The sequence below is a fragment of the Lithobates pipiens genome, unplaced genomic scaffold (genome assembly GCF_037356315.1).
Source record: "Lithobates pipiens isolate NorthernLeopardFrog02 unplaced genomic scaffold, aLitPip1_a1.2 Scaffold_28, whole genome shotgun sequence".
NCBI classification, from domain to species: domain Eukaryota; kingdom Metazoa; phylum Chordata; class Amphibia; order Anura; family Ranidae; genus Lithobates; species Lithobates pipiens.
This window is the reverse complement of record NW_027507789.1, coordinates 124,288,126-124,308,614: the sequence shown is the minus strand read 5'-3', so window position 1 is coordinate 124,308,614 and position 20,489 is coordinate 124,288,126. Positions and strand designations below refer to the sequence as shown.

General features: G+C 44.7%; 1 protein-coding gene across 1 annotated transcript in view; it reads right to left on the bottom strand.

The window, feature by feature from the left end:
• KCNH4 (potassium voltage-gated channel subfamily H member 4) overlaps nucleotides 1–20,489 on the bottom strand; it is a 591,120-nt gene that overhangs the window by 256,760 nt on the left and 313,871 nt on the right. The window contains exon 4 of the mRNA XM_077459579.1: nucleotides 19,259–19,386. Coding sequence (XP_077315705.1) covers nucleotides 19,259–19,386 — 128 coding nt within the window. The remainder of the gene's footprint in view (nucleotides 1–19,258; nucleotides 19,387–20,489) is intronic.

Here is a 20,489-nt window from a genome sequence, read left to right as displayed (position 1 = left end):
TCCTGCTTGTTCATCTTCCTTCCCAATTGGCCACAGCGGAGGGCCAATCAGAAAAAAATGGTGGGGCATCATGGGAAATGGGTAGTCCCAGAGATAGGAGATCAATTGATCTCAGCAGGGAAACGGCTACTGCCTACAGTCCCCAGCATGCACTGTGCTGGGGGAAAAGAGGAAACCTGGAAACAAGTTGAGTAGTGATACACTGTAGCAGGTACTACAGGAGACATGGAAAAAGAAAGAGGAACTAATAGCGCCAGAGCCACACTGTACCTACATCACCAGAGAGAGAGAGAACCACGCTGTACCTACACCACCAGAGAGAGAGAGAGCCACGCTGTACCCACACCACCAGAGAGAGATAGAGAGAGCCACGCTGTACCCACACCACCAGAGAGAGAGAGCCACCCTGTACCCACACAACTAGAGCACCACGCTGTACCCGCACCACCAGAGAGAGCCATGAGAGACACTCTGTTCCTGCACCACCAGAGCGCCACGCTGTACCCACACCACCAGAGAGAGCCATGAGAGCCACACTGTACACACACCACCAGATCACCACGCTGTACCCGCACCACCAGAGAGCCATGCTGTTCCCCAACCACCAGAGAGAGCCATGCTGTACATGCATCGCCAGTCAGAGCCATGCTGTACCCACACCACCAGAGTGCCACGCTGTACCCACACTACCAGAGCTCCACGTTGTACCCGCACCACCAGTGAGAGCCATGCTGTACCCATACCACCAGAACGCCGCGCTGTACCTGCACCATCAGAGAGAGCCATGAGAGCCGAGCTGTACCCGCACCATCAGAGCGCCACGCTGTACCAGCACCACCAGAGAGCCAGGTTGTTCCCAAACCACCAGAGAGAGCCACGCTGTACCCGCACCACCAGAGTGCCACGCTGTACCCACACCACCAGAGCTCCACGCTGTACTCACACCACCAGTGAGAGCCATGCTGTACCCGTACCACCAGAACGCCACGCTGTACCTGCACCATCAGAGAGAGCCATGAGAGCTGAGCTGTACCCGCACCATCAGAGCGCCACGCTGTACCTGCACCACCAGAGAGCCATGCTGTTCCCAAACCACCAGAGAGAGCCACGCTGTACCCGCACCACCAGTGAGAGCCATGCTGTACCCACACCACCAGAGCGCCATGCTGTACCCGCACTACCAGTGAGAGCCACGCTGTACCCGCACCACCAGAGTGCCATGCTGTACCCACACCACTAAAGACAGCCATGAGAGCCACGCTATACCCATACCACTAGAGCGCTACACTGTACCTGCACCACCAGAGAGCCACGCTATACCTGCACTACCAGTGAGAGCCATACTGTACCTGCACCACCAGAGCGCCACGCTGTACCCACAACAGAGAGAGCCATGACAGCTGAGCTGTACCCGCACCACCAGAGTGCCACGCTGTACCCACACCACCAGAGAGATCCACGCTGTACCCGCACCACCAGAGAGAGCCATGCTGTACCCGCACCACCAGAATGCCATGCTGTACCCTCACCACCAGAAAGAGCAATGAGAGCCACGCTGTACCCACACCACCAGAGTGTCATGCTGTACCCGCACCACCAGAGAGCCATGCTGTACCCGCACCACCAGAGAGAGACACTCTGTACAGCACCACCAGAGTGAGAGCCATGCTGTACCGCACCACCAGAGAAAGAGAGCCACACTTTACCCACACCAGCAGAGATAGAGCCACGCTGTACCCACACCACCAGAGAGCCACAAGAGCCATGCTGTACCATACCACCAGAGGGAGCCACGCTGTACCGCACCACCAGAGAGAGCCACGCTGTACCCGCACCACCAGAGAGCCACACGAGCCATGCTGTACCATACCACCAGAGAGAGCCACGGTGTACCACACCACCAGAGAGAGCCACGCTGAACCACACCACCAAAAAGAGAACGCCATGTTGTCCAGGGCCACCAGAGAGAGCAGGTCAGTGTCACTGGGCAGTGTGGGCACAATAAGAGACAGACAGTACTAGCATTGTATGGCCACAATAGGGCCCGGATGCTGTACTATAAAGGGGACTGCAATTACCGTGCCCCTTTACAGTGCAGTCCTCTTTATATCACAGTGTCCCTGCACATTAAAGTGTGGAGGACCGACACCAGCCACCTCCACGAATGTCTACCGACAACCCAACCCCGGTCCCTGGAAAAGTTGGCTGCTCAGTCTAAAATGCCCGGGCCTATTTTTTGTCCCAGTCCAGACCTGCTTGCCACCCATCCCCTGCCACCAGATTCAGCGTGTCACTTGCCATCGGTCCCTTGTCAGCAGATTCAGCATGTCCCTTGCCACCCATCCCCTGCCACAAGATTAAGCGTGTCACTTGCCACCCATCCTCTGCCACCAGATTCAGCGTGTCACTTGCCAGTGGTCCCCTGCCACCAGATTCAGCGTGTCACTTTCCACCGTTCCCCTGCCACCAGATTTAGTGTGTCACTTGCCACCGGTCCCCTGCCACTAGATTCAGCCTGTCACTTGCAACCGGTCCCTCATCACCAGATTCAGCGTGTCACTTGCCACCAGATTCAGTGTGTCACTTGCCACTGGTCCCTTGTCACCAGATTCAGCATTTAACTTGCCACTGGTCCCTGCCACCAGATTCAGCATGTCACTTGCCACCGGCGGTCCCCTGCCACCAGATTCAGCATGTCATTTGCCACCCATAGATGGCTCTCTCTCCCTCCCCTTCAGCTGGGCATGCTGGGGGCTGCAGTTTCCCTCTTAGGATTGCTGGGGCTTGCCAGTCCTCGGGACTACATGTCCCATGATCCTCCTTTGTGCTCCTTTTTTATTTTTATTTTTTTATCTGGCCAATAGGAAGGAGACGGCTCTGCTCCCGAGTACAGCAGCATGAGGAGGAGAGGGAGGGAGGGAAGAAAAGCTCACAGCTGCTCTCTCCAGACAGAGACACAGCCGCTCTCCCCACTGCTGACAAGAGGAGGGAGGATAGGCAGGAAATAGAGTCCTCTTCTGACAGTGGCATTTTGGGGGGGGGGGCAGCACAGTTTCTTCTTCTCAGACCCGCTCACCATCGGCGCTCCTTTATTTGCCTGCCGGCAGGGTGGTGACAGCCCAACTGGAAGGCAGAACCAAAGATGCCGCTGCACGCTGGACTGCCTGTGCCCGCTCAGTCTGGCTCCCTTGCCCCAATGCTAGTGCTATTTGTCCAGAGATGGCCCTGGGCTGGGCTTCTCCTAAAGGACCCGTTTTCAGCAGAGAGCGGTCTCAAGTCTGCTTTCCACTGACGTCACTGCCATCAGTTGAGGCAGCGCGTCATCCCGACTTCCCAAGTCTGGATCCACCAGCTGCCTTGATTGATGGCAGTCTCAGTGAGCCACTGAGACACAGGGATGGATGCTCCCCACCCCTCCATAGCTCAGTGCTCCAGTGAGCGTGGAGAAGCAGAGAGGAGAGACGCTGACTTCCCAGTGCAGAGACGGTGGGGGACAAATGCAGCAAGGTCTGATGCTGCATCCACCTAGGTAAGTATGAATAAAAAAAAAACACACTTCTTTTTTTAAAACAAGGTTCCTTGTATGATATAACTGCCAGCTCAGACACTGGCCTTGCAGAAATGATAATGGCAACAAGGAGTTCATTACATGACTGTGGTATACCAGATATGATGCTTCCAGAACCCCAACCTTACCTCATACCCCATTAACTTGAGACCACACTGGTTGGAGGAAGAAAAGGCCGTAGCAGCCTACTTTATTATTTTAAACAAAATAACCAAATAAATTCCAATAGGAACAACTCTGTATGAAAATATGTACTCTCAAGAATATAAAATTATAAACAATAACAAACAATATCCCAATATAACTTCTGAATAGCAACCACTGCATGGCATTGGTCTGTGCAGGCAATTATCACAGCAAAACATCTGAAACCATGACCAACTTGACACTGCGGTCCCTCTCCAAGCGTAATAATGGGCCTCAAGCCGACAAGCAGGCTCAAAGACAAACGCTGTCCGCAGTGCCCCATAACACTTTCCGTCTAACCTCAGTTATCCGGAAACCACCATCAGGATCCCATCCAGCGATAGTTCCTGAACCATTTTTGCCATATCTCCTTCGCCTGCGCAGACCAAAAACCCGCCACCGCATGAGGAAGTAAACCCACTTACTGCCGCATGCCCCTCCACACCCGAAGCGCACGTTCAATACCATCCTGGATCCCAAGAGTCCACAGGTCAATGCCCACGTCATTCAAGTGAACTCCATCCTTTCTCAGGTATCTCCAAGTCTCAAACTCGAGTTCTAAGTGCCTGATGGCCAACCCCCCATTCCGGACCATGAAGTTCTTAACCGCCCTATTCACCTTCCTCCTGGCTCTATTCACCCGCTCAACTGACCTGGCCATCCGCCACGTGGTGCGAGCCACCATGTCTGACCAAACTATGATCATGTTTGGAAAATCCATGCTGAGACGCCACACGTCAAACTGAATATCACGCGTAAGGTCAATCATAGTCCTACTGCCCAAGTCATTACCTCCCGCATGGATCACTAGTACGTCTGGGGGCATGTCTCTCTGCGCAAAACGATGAACCTCCCCCACCAATCTGCCCCATGACATTCCTGGAAAACCAAACCACTTGATACAGACCTCACTTTTAGCAAAACCTAAACGTCTGCCTCCCCTCCTAGCATCACCCCGTCGTGCCCCCCAGCACACATAGGAATGGCCCATTATCCAGACCAATCCTTTTGCCGTACCTGAAACAGAAGAAAAACAGGAAAAAACAGCCATGATCACCACCGTACAGTAATATCATAACATGAAACCAACACATTCAAACCAACCCCTTCCCCTGTCAACCTACCGCAAACCCCTAATCCATATATCCATCCCAGGATAACCTCCCCCCCCCCTTTTTTTTTATGATAGACCATAGCAAACCAAACTGAGCACTGATCACCATGATGTGCCCCACCGCCCCTCTTGCACACAAACCATCCGCCTGTTCCTCCCCAGGTGGGATGCAAGCCCCAGTAGATCCATCCCAACCCATATAAACCAGCTGACCACAGAACTACGAGTCCCTCCAGGGTACCACACTGCCCCTCCCCCTCAAACAGCATCCTGTTTCGCAGACGTCTCAAAGGCCAAATCCCACAACCACATAGGGCAGGGAGTCCCGAACCTTTCCGCCCCTGGTACCAACTCCCGGAACCTTTCCCACTTGAGCCTGGACAGCGCATCCGCCACCACATTCTCCACGCCCGGAAGATGCACCGCATGAATGAACACATTCAACTGCAGGCACCGCAACACCAGGTGACACAGCAACCAGATGACAGGGGGGAAGAGGCCGTATCCCCATGGAAACGCACCTTCAGGTCCCTGAATGAGGCGCCCCACAGTTCCACTGTCAGAACCACTGGAAACAACTCCAGCAGCACCAGATTCGACGTGTACCCCGCTGCCACCCATGATTGCGGCCAAGGACCCGCGCTCCATTGACCCTGACAAAAATGCCCCAAATCCAAATGCCCCAGCCGCATCGGTGAACAGTTCCAGGTCAAAGTTGCTGACCGGCCCTGACATCCACATCACCCGCCCATTGAACGACTCCAAAAAAGTCTGCCAAACCTTCAAGTCTGCCTTATGCGATTTCACAAAATGCGTAGGGGACCTGATACCCACCGTGCTGGCTGCCAACCTGCGGTTGAAAACCTGCCCCATCAGTAAAATCCAACAGGCAAAATTTAGTTTTCCCAGGACCGATTGCAATCTCCTCAGCTGAACCTTCCGAACCCCCAACAACTCTGCTATCTCCCGCCGCAAGTCCGCCAAATTGTCTTCAGGCAACCGGCATTCCATGGCCTCGGAATCCAAGACAATTCTCAGAAACATGATGACCGTGCGAGGTCCCTCAGTTTTGTCCGGTGCCAAAGGTATGCCAAATTTGTCCGCAATATGCTGCAGCGTCGCCAGCAATATCGCGCAAACCTTGGAAGCCGGCGGCCCAATGCACAGGAAATCATCAAGATAGGGAATGATCGAATTCACCCCCGACACATCCCTCACCACCCATTCAAAGAACAAGCTAAATTGTTCAAACACCGCACAGGAAATTGAACAGCCCATCGGTAAGCACTGGTCTTCATAGAAACCACCCCAACAAACGAAAACTATCTGGATGCACCGGCAACAACCGAAAGGCCGATTCCACGTCCGCTTTGGCTAGTAATGCCCCTTTTCCATACCTGCGCACCCAATTCACCGCCGCGTCAAACAACGTGTATGACACGGAGCAGACCTCCTGATCGATCCCATCATTCACGACTCACCCTTTGGAAAGGAAAGGTGGTGAATAAGTGTGAACTTGTGGGGCTCCTTTTTGGGCACCACACTCAACCACCAAGTCGTCCCAAGGAGGCACAGGGAAAGGGCCACACATCCTACCCAATGCAACCTCCTTCCGCAGTTTCTCCGAAACCACTTCCGGATGTTGTAGTGCCGACTTCAAATTGGGTGCCAACGGGGGAATCACCGTCAACGCGCAAGGAATCCTAAATCCATCCGTGAATCCAGCCTCCAGAAGCTTTGCTGCACTCCTGTCCGGATACCTACAGAGAAACGGCCGCATCCTTGCCACCATCACCGGAGTCCTCCCTCTTGTTGCTAACATCCCCTGGTCGGCCCTTCCCTTGCTTAAAACATCTGGAGGCGGGATAAGCTCCGGCGCAGCCCGAACACTCGTGCTTTAACCTGCAACCACTGCCAAACTTACAGGTTCCTGATTTGTACTGCCAACACACCCCCTTTTTATTTCCGGCTGGTTGTCCTGGGGCCGAAGGTCCACCGCCCCCCCCCCTGAAAAAACTGCCCCGGGGCCTGCTGTCCCTTCATCCCTCTTTCCTTCCTTCTCTCTCCTTTCCTCCTTCTTTCCTTCTTTCTCTCTCCCTTCCTCCCTCCCTCTCTCCCTCCCTCCCTCTTTTCCCCTTTCTTTCTCCATCTCTCATTCATCTCAGACTCTAACCACACCCCATTTGAACCACGGCCACTAGTTTATGTAAACCATGCCCGTTTTTCGCCGCAGCGCATTTAACTTTTTAATCTGCGACACGCCTACAAGCGCATGCCCCACCCCTAAATTATAAGAAGACCCCGCCTACCGTCAAAAAAGTGTCCCGATTTTTTTTTGTACAATGTTGGCAACTGTTGCAAGTGAATAAGAAGTAACGTTATATATCTAAAGTTCTACACATTTGTTGGTACAGCCGAACTCAGCCATGTTGATGTTTGCATGTCACATGTTTAGAATGTGTAGAGGAATGTGGCAGAATCTGCATATCAAAGGAGTTACCTTCAGCCCAACTGGTGCACACAAGCTTCAAAGAGATTGATGACAAAGACGGCCCAGGGCACATCAGATGCATACTGGCCACACAAAAGCCAAGTATGGCAGGACAGTCAGTAATATTAGGAGGGCTGTCATGTGAACACTGATTGGTCCAAACCAAATGGGACTGGCAGTAGGGTGTGGTATGGCTGAGGTATGTTTAACAAAAAGGTTTGCAACCATGAGGTCTTCCTCTGTCTCTTTATTCCATCATGAGGAGTGGCTGCGAAGGTCGGATAAGTATGGCTTGTATTATACTGTGATTGTATGCTATGTATTATTGTAACTTCTATTGATACCTTATGCACGCTGTATTATTTCCTTGGGAAATAAATGAGATTTAATTGACCTTAGACGTGTATTGATTTCATAGCCAAGGGTGGTAGCATTGTGGTATTAACAATAACATGTGCTTGGCGTAATAGATAGATAGATTAGCTAAACTATAGGGACTAGCAAAGGAATACATAACTGATAATAAGAATAGAGTGAATTGATCAGTTACTTCATTTGGCACCCCAGAAGGCGTGTAAAACATATTTTTACACAGAATCCACAAAAATCTAAGGTATTTTTGTTTGAGTCCCTGTAAGCACAGATGCTCAAAGCCACCCAGAACTGGAAGTCATCTTTAGTGTGGACAAGATTAGCGCTGGCTCGCGAATTCTGAAACCACGCTTGGATGAGCAGGAAAATTCTGTGAGATATTTCACTGGTATAAACGCACGCGTAAAACCTGGTGAGAACTGTGACTGATATATATATATATGTACATTATTGTTGTGTTTGCTGCAGAAACTGTAACCAGAGGGCAAATTGCCGCACTGGCGAGATAAGGGACTGATCATCCCTGGTTATGTGATATAACCGCAGATTGAAAGGATAAATCATACAATTTTGAGGGAAAAGTGGAAATATCCACGTGATTGTGAAAAAAACTTTCTGTCCCAATAGAAATTCCCTATGACCTGCTATCGTATAGGACGACATTGAATAAGAGTGTGTTCTCCTAAAGAAATTCGTGGGTAAACGGATTTGTATTTGTTTTTTTTGTTTTTTTTTTGTCTGTATGTGCAGTGGGACTACAGGTCAAAGCTAGCTTCTAAACAGCTTCCTCTGTGTCTTTGTGTGTTTGGTATCTGATTGTTTAGTGTATTGCTAATGCACAGTGTTGGTTAGAGAGTGGCAGGAATTACCATACATCTTTGAGGAAAAAGTGGGGGAAATATAGGTTTTTATTTCTACACACGTGAGAGTGAAATAGCTCTGGTCCAATAGAAGACCAAGGCATTGATTAAGAGTGTGCCTTGTGTCTTGTATGCTGTAGAACCACAAGTCACTGGAAATTTAAACGGTTCGTATCTATTTTTTTATTTTTTTTGTTCGTTTGTTGGTAGGAATCTGTCTTTGTGGGGGTTATATGGTTGTTTGTCTAGTGTATAAGCAACTGGTGGAGCAACTTGGTGTGGATAGGCTAATTAGCATATCAATGGAAGCCATTGAAGGTTTCGTTAGCAAGCATGGTGGGATTAGATTTCAAATTACTCACAAAGGTAAATTAACATATCAGTTTAATGAACTTTTAAAACAATGTGATACACATAACAGTCGCATATTTAATAAATCAAAAAAAGGCAGGAAACAGAGAATGGCCAATGCCTTATGCATGTTAATGAGAATGAAAGAAATTGCGGAACAAAAAGAATTAGAATGGTTTGCTGATAGAGAAAAAGTGATGGAACAGGTAAGGGATATATCAATCAGGATTGAAAAGGCTGATGCGGATGCTTGTAGTCGGATTAAACAATTAGTGGCTGAGAAATGTGTATTGCAACAGAGATTAGATGAATTAGAACAAACGTGTAAATTGAGAGAAAGTTGCATTGCCTCTTTGAATCAAAGGGAGGCTGAGAATTTGCAGGTTATCACAAGGCTTAAGGCACAAGCAGCCATAATGGAATTATCCTCCAAGTGTGCAATAGTGGAGGTACCCTCCACACATGCTCAGTGTATAGAAAAGCTAGAAGTGAAATATGAAGAAAACTCGTATGCTAGTATCACTGCAAATGATAGTAATGTGAGGGGAATCGATGTGGAAGAAGCAAATAAAGGTGGGATAACTGCACTTGACATTGACTCAGGAGTTGACACTTCGGATGACTCCTCAGACAACGAAAGTGTAAAGTCTGTGCATTCCAATCGCAGTAATATTATCCAGCAATGTGGGTTTCCAGCGCCATATGCTAAAAAAATGGCCTATGCAGGGAAACCAGAACTAAAATGTTTTTTGTGTAAAAGGGGGGGTCACATTTCAAAATATTGTCGGGCAGCGAATAATGATATCGAAAGGAAATTATACCCGAAAACGACCCCAAGGCATCATGTGTGTTATTCAGCCAGGTGGGGTAGCCATCCACAGCACGGAACCAATAGTAATCAAACCCATTTCCCGTGTAAAACGCAAATGCGGGGTCTAGGAACTAAAAAGCAATATGTAGGACAGTTGCTTAGAGTCAAAATGGAGATAGACGCATGGTTACTCAAATATAGCACTGGGGGAAACAATGTTAGCAGAACTTAGTGAGCTGCAAGCATGGTAAGAATATTCTGGTCAATGTTTCCCGGCTATGAAAAAGGTTTGATGTAAGTTTCAAGTTCAGAATATGATAGAGCACCTGGATATAGATATACATTTTTTTTTGTTTTGTACTTTTAGGGATAAACCCCTGAATTGGTATTGTGGTTTTTCTTTTGTGTGGTTAAAAGATGTTTCTGTTATGAGTTTTTTTTAATCTTGTGTTTCTTTACTCTTCTCTTATTGTCAGTCTTTGTAAACTTTTCCTGAGTATCCAATACTGCTGATTAACATAAGAATTGTGTGTAATCACTTGTGTGTTCCTTTTTCCAGAGACCAGGAAGAAGTTAAACTGATTCGTATACAGACATTTGCATTTGTTTGCAGGTCTCTCAAAGTAACAACAGTGATAAAATATAACAGAACAGGGGTTAGGTTATTGTAAATGCATAATCGATTATCACATGGTACCATGAGCTCATTAGTTAGTAATTGTTTGCAAACAATGAAAAATAATAGTACTAAAAAGAGTTACAAATGAAGCTAAAATGTTGTGATGATACATATGCTTTGTTTTGTTTTTCGTTTTCCCCATTAACTAATTGTATTTCAGATTGGAATAAGCACTCTTTGCAGGAGAAAAGTCCATGGATGTTGTTAACTAAAAGTTGAGTGTTTGTCATTGTTGTATGATGGTTGTCTTGTCGTATGATGGTTGTCTTGTCATGTTGTTTGTGTGATCATGGCCAGATTTTTAAGTTTTTTACATTTTTTTTTATTTGATTTTTTTTTTATTTTATTTATTTATTTATTTATTTATTTTTCTTTCTTCAAAAAAATTTTTTTTGTTGATATTGGTTTAGTCCTCTATGTTAGTTATATTTTTATTCAGGTGGAAAAGTAGTAGGTCTAATCCACCTGAAAGGGGGGGAATTGACAATGCCCTCAGTTAGAACCAGTCACCTGAAAAGGGGTAGTGCATACATCGTAAAGATACAGATAGATGCATTGTTTTTTAGTTTGTAAAATTTGAAGTTTGTGAGAAGCAACACTGACGTTCAGTTTTAAAAGTTTTGATCATACCATGGGGATCCATTTTACAGTGGGTGTAGCCTAAAGAGGTCATGGTTGTTTGGATAGTTTGGTCAGAGTTGCAGAAGACAGGAATACTGAGGTCCTGAGCTCCAAGGAGGGAACTATAAGTAAACATGGTAAGCGATCAGATATTGTGGATAAGAATTTGATACTGCTCTTGTTTTTCATTTCCAGAATCCAAGTGGAGCGAGAATTGGAGAGGCTTCTGGAACATGGATGACAGATGATCATCTGGTTGGCAGTTTGTCTGTGCCACACCATACCACAAATTAGTTCCGATAAACATCAGGAGAGAAGGAAAACTGAAAGATTCAGATTAATACCTGTTTTTTTTCGTATGGACAATTGGGTGCTAATGCTGAATCTGAAAGACTGTGCCTAGCAAGAGAACTTGTGAAATATTTTTGCTGAAGTCTCTCCTGATGAATGCAAACATGTTATTTATACATGTGCAATGGGTTGGAGGTTGGGCTGAGTTATCACATCCAATCCGTCAAAACATGAAAATGTAAAATATGTGGTTTTTTGTTGGAAGGAGGAATTGAAAGAAGAAAGGTTTTAATGTATTACATGTATTGGTGTAACTGAGTTAATATGGTGCAGGTACCCGGGAGGCATACTGGCGCTTATGCATAATAAGGTAGCTGTGGATCAGACTAAAGGGTGCCAGGTGACACATCAATGGGGGAAAACTTCCTCGTAGGGGTGGTGTCTCAATCCTAGCGGTCCTAGAGAGAAGCTTTCGGTTACAGGACATGCGGGACACCAGAACTAGACATGAGGAAGATACGCCCGGTTGGTGTCTCACCTGAGAGGTTGAAACCCTGCACAGATAATGCCAGTAAATACACACAGGAGCATGCTCCGTTAAAATAAAGGGAACAAACGCTGGCTACCAGGGTACAGTAGGACTTCACCACATGGTGCTGCAACATCTCATGGTGGTTGATAAAAACCTATCACCCTATATGTGCTGAGTATACACTGAATCAGGTGCGGTTATTGTACCAGTGACTTACTCCCAGAGATGAGAATGAAGTCCATGCAGGATGCTTATTTCTGAGGAGTAACCCGAAAGAGGAGGGATGTATTCAGCACTATATTGGGGGGGAACAATAGCTGGGATGGGTGTTATTAATGGAGGGGACATCGGCCTCCTGAGGAACAAACTCACAGCCATAGCTTCAGAGAAGGAGCGTGACTTTGTTACCCTGGGAGATTGGTGGCATCCTTGATAACATTCAATGAAGTCACAGAAACACTCAGGTCAGAGTGGCTCCGGATTTTGTCAACCATGTTGAGAGGTTGGTAGGGAGGACAGAAACCTGTCATTGGCTCTGGCGCGCACTCTGTGGCAGGTGGAAATATCAGCCAACATCAAGCTGATTGTACTGTCTCTGTATGAGGGGCAGTGGCCTGATGAGTTAGCGTCACCGCTCAGTAAGATTTTGCCAAAACACGTTGCTTACACTAATCCAAAATAGTGGTCGAATGCCTGTATGGGTGGTACTAAGTTGGATTGTGAAAGGTGTTATGCTGTATGTTCTCATATACAGAAGTGCAGACTTGGTCTGTATATTTGGTGGCATCAATGGGCTTACTGACTGGGGACTCTATCTTGTTGCATTTGAGGCTATATCACACATGTGATCAGAGAAGATGAACGCTGGAGGCAGGTTGATATTTCCCTTTGTCGGAAGCATGACCATGATGTCCTTTGTAGGCCAGGTCAATACATGGGGATGAACGAATAATGTTGGGAAGTTATTTCTCTCTGTATTCTGGATGGAGAGGTCATTGCTGGGAAGAAGGCACCCAGGTAGTATTTAGGACATAGGCGAGTTTTGTTTCTTTGTCCTAAAGAATACCGGTGTAGTGTTAGTCATGGGACTCGAGGGTTCCTTGAACCTAACCGTAGGTAGAGGTGCATGGTACACAATGGGCATGATCTCTGAAATCCAGGCACAGGGGTGGAATTGTGTGGGTTTGGTAATTGTTGTAAACTTATATGTGTAGTTAAGCGATATTTATCTAGAAGGGTCTCCCATTTGTCTATGCAAGTTGAGGGACGATTTGACGGTGAGCTCTCTGTGTACAAATTGGAGACATTGCTGCCAAGTCAGAGCCCTGCAACGCCGCTGCGAGCAAGCCTGCCTAATCCCGACCCGTAGTTACAGTAAAAGGTTATAGGAGGTTGGGAGCGGGGTGCGTAATACATATATATGTATACATATTATGGTAATAAGTTGATTTATGTTTGCGGTAGAATGTGACCTATGGGTATTGTAGGCTAGTAAAGGCCCTCCTCAAAAATCTGGGTCTGAAAGCTGGGTGATATGTTGCTCTCAATCGGTACTGGTGAATGGTGAATGAATGGGCACCCCTTGCCTGTACTGCCGTCCTGAAGATACCCAAGATGCAGAATGGTGACATGGAAGCTGTCGCTGAAGAGTGGTGGAGGTGTGTCACTCAGTGGCAAAGCGGCACGTGTTGGGAGACATCACATGGTAAAACAATTATGGACTGCTCCATAGGACCTGCTTCGGCACACGTTGAAAACACAGCGTGGTAAGACAATTGTGTACTGTTCCATGAGAGATGTCTCTGGAGCGCTCGTTGAAAACAACCATGCGTTACACGAGCTAAGGACTGTGCTACAGGTACTGGTTCGGAAGCACATGTTGGGGAACCACACACGTTGACACAGTTATGGATTGTTCAGAAGGAGCCGTGTCTAAAGAAGGGTGGTATGCGCCTTTTAGGCGCAAAGCGGCGTATGTTGGAAGTGAATAAGAAGTAACGTTATATATCTAAAGTTCTACACATTTGTTGGTACAGCCGAACTCAGCCATGTTGATGTTTGCATGACACATGTTTAGAATGTGTAGAGGAATGTGGCAGAATCTGCATATCAAAGGAGTTACCTTCAGCCCAACTGGTGCACACAAGCTTCAAAGAGATTGATGACAAAGACGGCCCAGGGCACATCAGATGCATACTGGCCACACAAAAGCCAAGTATGGCAGGACAGTCAGTAATATTAGGAGGGCTGTCATGTGAACACTGATTGGTCCAAACCAAATGGGACTGGCAGTAGGGTGTGGTATGGCTGAGGTATGTTTAACAAAAAGGTTTGCAACCATGAGGTCTTCCTCTGTCTCTTTATTCCATCATGAGGAGTGGCTGCGAAGGTCGGATAAGTATGGCTTGTATTATACTGTGATTGTATGCTATGTATTATTGTAACTTCTATTGATACCTTATGCACGCTGTATTATTTCCTTGGGAAATAAATGAGATTTAATTGACCTTAGACGTGTATTGATTTCATAGCCAAGGGTGGTAGCATTGTGGTATTAACAATAACATGTGCTTGGCGTAATAGATAGATAGATTAGCTAAACTATAGGGACTAGCAAAGGAATACATAACTGATAATATAGATACTAGATTGAATTGATCAGTTACTTCAGCAACTATGACAGCACAGTAAATTCAGGGCCTTCCAAACTACTGTATGTAGCCCACCACACTGCATTTCCCTGTAATACGGCCTGTGTATAGCAATGTGTATCATACTGCATATAGCACTGTTTAGAACTGCATAGTACAGCAGCAACTATCTCTCCCTGCAAACACTCTGGCAGCTCTCGATATCTACTCCAAGGTCTCCAACACATACTAAAAAGTGGCTGCTGGAAACCCTGACTTTGATAAGGAGGGGGTTGGCATATTAGGGATTCATTAATGACTGGAACGGTACCACTGGATTAGCGTAGGGCCAATGTCGTACCCATATTTAAAAAGGGATCAAAGTCTTTACCAAGTAACCATAGACCTGTTAGTTTACCTTCTATAGTCGAGAAGATACTGGAGAGTTTAATAAAAGACCACATACAGTAGATGAGTTCTTGCTGGAAAAAAAAAAATATTTTAAGCAACAGACAGCATGGATTCATGAAAAACAGAATTTGCCAAGCAAACCTGATTTCTTTTTATGAGGAGGTAAGTAAAACCTTGGACAGAGGGGTGGCTGTGGACATGGCATACTTGGATTTTTACAAAGCATTTGACACGGTTCCCCACACACTGCTAATGTATAAGGTAAAGTCTACAGGTTTGGAAAGATCAGTTTGTAAATGGATAGAAAACTGGCTAAAAGACCAAATTTAGAGAGTAGTGGTTAATGATTCTTACTCTGAATGGTCTAAGGTTATCAGTGGTGTACCTCAAGGTTCAGTGTTGGGACCCTTACTTTGTAATATCTTTATACATGATATAGGGTCTGGGATTAAATGAACCATTTCTGTCTTTGCAGATGACGTCAAGCTATTCAGTGGAATAACGGGCAACTAAGTGGCAAATGGGGTTTAATGTTGATAAATGTAAAGTTATGCACTTGGGGGCTAAGAATATGCTTGTATCATACATACTAGGGCAGTGATGGTGAACCTTGGCACCCCTGATGTTTTGGAACTACATTTCCCATGATGCTCAAGCACTCTGCAGTGCAGTTGAGCATCATGGGAAATGTAGTTCCAAAACATCTGGAGTGCCAAGGTTCGCCATCACTGTACTAGGGGGAGTACAACTGGGGTAATTCATAGTGGAGAAGGATCTGGGGGTTTTGGTAGATCATAAGCTCAATAATGGAATGCAATGCCAAGCTGTGGGTTCCAAATCGAGCAAAGTCCTTTCTTGTGTTAAGAGAGGTATGGACTCCAGAAAGAGAGATATCATTTTGCCCCCCTGTACAAATCATTAGTAAGACCTCATCTGGAATATGCAGTTCAGTTTTGGGCATCAGTTCTCAAAAAGGATATCGGGGAACTGGAAAAAGTGCAGAGAAGGCAACCAACTTGATAAGAGGCATGGAGGAGCTCAGCTATGAGGAAATATTAGAGGAACTGAATTTATTCTCTCTGGAAAAGAGGAGATTAAGGAGGGATATGATCAACATGTACAAATATATAAGTGGTCCATTTAGTAAATTTGGTGTTGAGTTATTCACTTTAAGGTCATCGCAGAGGACAAGAGGAAAAAAAGATTTAATCTCCTAACGCGGAAAGGTTTCTTCACAGTAAGAGCTGTGGAAACGTGAAATAGATTCCCTCCATACGTGGTTCTGACAAGCTCAGTAGATTGCTTTGGATTCTTTCCTAAATGTACAGAATATAACTGGGTACTAACATTTATAGGTAAAGTTGATTCAGGGAAAATACGATTGCCTCTCAGGAGATCAGGAAGGAATTTTTTCCCCTGCTGTAGCAAATTAAAGCATGCTTTGCTGGACGTTTTTGCCTTCGAATAGATCAACTGTGGGTGAAGGATTGTGTATATGGGATTGTATGATTTTTTTTATTTTTTTTTGGTTGAACTGAAGGTCATCCCTAGTGTTAAGTAATCCTGTAGACTGAATCTTTCAGCCTAAAAGCATCAAAACATTGGAAAATAGGCTATGCTAAGCTTTCCACCAAATGTAAATATATCAGAAACAAGCCAGGTACATGCAGGAATATTAATAAAATCATCCGACACGTAAAGGCATATTTTCACTTTAATGGTTTTTAATAAGGAATAAATATAACCAACACCAATTAAGCTGCAAGTCACTGTTATATTCAAAATTGCGAACTGTGAAAATCCTGTGAAAGTCATTGCTTTTTATTGGGTAATTGGTTTGCTAGTTTCATGGTCTCCTGGGAAAACACCATTTAGTTGACATGGGTCAGAGTGCTTCTAGTTGATTCTGTTCTACCACAAGTACATGTTCTGGCTTTTACACTTTGCCATCTGTCTGTCACTTTGCTGTCTCCGCAGCATGATCTGAATTCCTCTTGGGGCCAATCAGATTGCTCCTTCGATCTGGCCCATTGAGTAACATAATCCTGTTTATCTGTTACACTTTCTGCTCTAATCTGATTAGGCCAGGTCTCATTTTTTTTCTAGCAGTAGATACATCTTACTGTTACAAAGGCACCAAATGTCTCTGCTGTACTAGCTCAGAGCAGCCTTATCAAAGCAGACTGGCAGGACCAGATTATAGCACAGAGGTTAATGGAGAGACTGATAGGATCTGCCGAAGGTTATTTAGCAAAGCGCCAGTAATACAACAGCTGTTAGCTGAAAATTCTATATCTCCTTGGCACAATGTGCCAACTTCACTCTTGCTTTAGAAGGCATTCATGGAATATACAAAGATTAACACTTTTAACTATATACATCCCCTACCTCAGAGCACTGTGATACCAATTCGCAGTTAATCACTATACCCATCTACACTATACTTTATTCAGAGATTGGGAATACCTCCACATCAAAATGTGTCACTTGAATTAAATCGTTTTTTACTTTATGTGATTCTGGTATCTCAGCACAAATTCCAATCAGTTTTGTATTTAGTGATGTATAGCCAGTTGGTGTTGCAGCTTTTATTACAGTGTGTGATGCACAGCCTATAAATTAACATATGTAAGCTCTGATATGGTCCACTTTAACAAAATCTCCTTGCTATTGTATGGAGCTGTTATGTTTATATCACTATTTAGGTCTTCTTCATCCCACGTACCCAGCTTAAGTCCTTGGTATGGCTAATAGAATACTTCCTAAGGAATAAAATTCAGTTACAGGGAAAGGTTACAGTATCTGTAATGACTTATAGATACAGTACATGAGACATGGACTAATGACATCTGCTGCTGTTTGTGTAAATAGAAATATATCACAATGCATCCATACCAAAGATTGTATGCACAATGTTGTCAGCTCCTAAATAAAATGCAGTCCGGGAAACACTGCACTGCCTAAAAATTAGAATGAATAAAAAATAGCAGCTAACACAACAACTAGATACATTTGTTTCAAAAGTAGATAAATATGTAAAGGGTAGCGCTAAAAAATATTTGAAACGATGGCCTGGCTAAACAAATGCTAGGCCACCATACATGGAAAAGTGAAAGAATAGATAGTGACTAATGCTAATCATATGCTAAGATAATGTCAAATCTGAAAAGCACAATAAAAAAATGACCAGTGCAATCATATCATCATCACACATACATAAACATGAAGTATTGTAGTGAACATGTAGTGAACTTGTGCAGAAACAAGTTTTTGCAATAAAAATAATATACTGAACAAATTGTGCAAAGATCTTTAAGTGAAAAAGTCCATTGTGCAAAAATCTCGAGTGATTGATCAGACATTTGGGCGTTCTTCAAACAACCAAAAATAAGTATTGACTCGCAATCACCAGTGTGACAACACCACCACCTATAAAGATGTGAGCTTACCAGATAGCTCAGACCCAAAAGAACCTACGTTCTATGAGCCAATAGAGCTTAAAGTGTTAGCTGACAGTGTGGAATACGATCTCTGGAAATGTGTCCCAAAACTTTTGGAAATAGCTCCTTCTCCGCACAAGTGTATGCAATGTCAAATTTCAACCGGTGGATAAGAAAGGATAGAGAAGACCATATAGTGTAATTCCTTATGACAACTAGAATTTATTAAAAAGTAACACACTTACATTTTAAAAGTGTTTTTTCAAGCGCTTGTATAAAAAAGGAGGGAGGACTCCACTGCCGCCATTTTTTTTATTCAAGCGCTTATCTACCGGTTGAAATTCCACACTGTCAGCTGACACTTTAAGCTCTATTGACTCATAGAACGTAAGTTCTTTTGGGTCTGAGCTATCTGGTAAGCTTACATCTTGGTGGTGTTGTCACTCTGGTGATTGTGAGTCAATACATATTTTTGGTTGTTTGAAGAACGCCCAAATGTCTGATCAATCACTAGGGATTTTTGCACGATGGACTTTTTCACTTAAAGATCTTTGCACAATTTGTTCAGTATATTATTTTTATTGCAAAAACTTGTTTCTGCACAAGTTCATCACAAGTTTATTTCATGTTTATGTATGTGTGATGATGATATGATTGCACTGGTCATTTTTTTTATTGTGCTTTTCAGATTTGACATTATCTTAGCATTAGTCACTATCTTTTTTTTCACTTTTGCATGTATGGTGGCCTAGCATTTGTTTAGCCGGGCCATCATTTTAATTATTTTTTAGCGCTACACTTTACATATTTAGCTCCTGTTTAAATAATTATAATCAAAGGCCTGTCAATCAAACTTTAAATATTATAACCAGGTTTCTATGAATGTTATATCAGCACTTACATTGTTAAGTTTAATGTCACTCTTGTTTCGCCCAGAGACTTGGCCAGTAAGGTGGCACAACATGGTCCGGCTTTGTCTTCTTGTTGAGCTAAAATGAGAAGCCCCAGAACGACGGTTCTTCTGTTTATCTGTTAAGAGAAGAAGATTTTGAGGGGCACTTACTGTCATGTGAGAAAGTAAGTACACCCTATGGAACCGTTTTATCAACATATTTGAATAAGTAAACTTTAGATCTTCATTCAAACAGTACCTACGTGTATAGATAATATACTTGAACAAAGCATATCATTATCTAAATGAAAGAAAATTTGTCACATGAAAAAGGTAAGCCTACCGTTACATCTACCATCACTTCAAATCCATTAAATAAGATACTCCAAAGATTAAAACCTCCTTAGGGAGTATGCATGTGAAACTTGTCTTTTTAAAACTCAAAGATCTAGGGTATGGTGTTTTCTTTACTATTAATGTGTGTGGTGTTATCATACCAAGATCAAAAGAGCTCTCTAAGGCCCTCATACAAAAATATTGTGGATGACTAGGAGTCTGGCAGGGTGCAGGAATACATGGTGCAGGAATACCTAGGGGCAAGGTCAGACTTGGACACCTTTCCCACCGAAAATCCTCTGGCTTACTGGGTCTTGAGGATGGATCACTGGCCAGAGCTTGCACAGTATGCAATTGAGCTACTGGCCTGTCCTGCATCCAGCGTTCTTTCGGAACGCACCTTCAGTGCTGCTGGTGGCTTTGTTACCGATCTCAGGGTGCGCCTGTCCACCGAATCAGTTGATCGACTGACCTTCATCAAGATGAATCAGTCTTGGATCACCCACAGCTACCAAGCACCTGAAGCTGATGTAACGGAATAATTTTTTTTGAAATATCACATCCCTTCAAGACTGCCTATGCTGATGCTGAGTGACTGTCCTGTTATGTTGATTTTCTATCCTCATCCTCCTCCGCTGATATGTTGGAAGAACATTTCTGGTTCTGGGTGATGCCATCAGCCCAATTTTTCTGCCCCTGTTTAACAGGGGCGTTTAATTACAATTTTTGATGCAATGCTTTGCAGCAGGGCTAATTCCTGCACTAAAACTAGAGCATATGGGAGAGGTTGCAGTGTCGTGGCACCAGCACCAGTGCCTAAGGCCCAATTTTTCTGCCCCTGTTTAACAGGGGCGTTTAATTACAATTCTTGATATAATATTTCACAGGAGAACCCGTTCCTGTG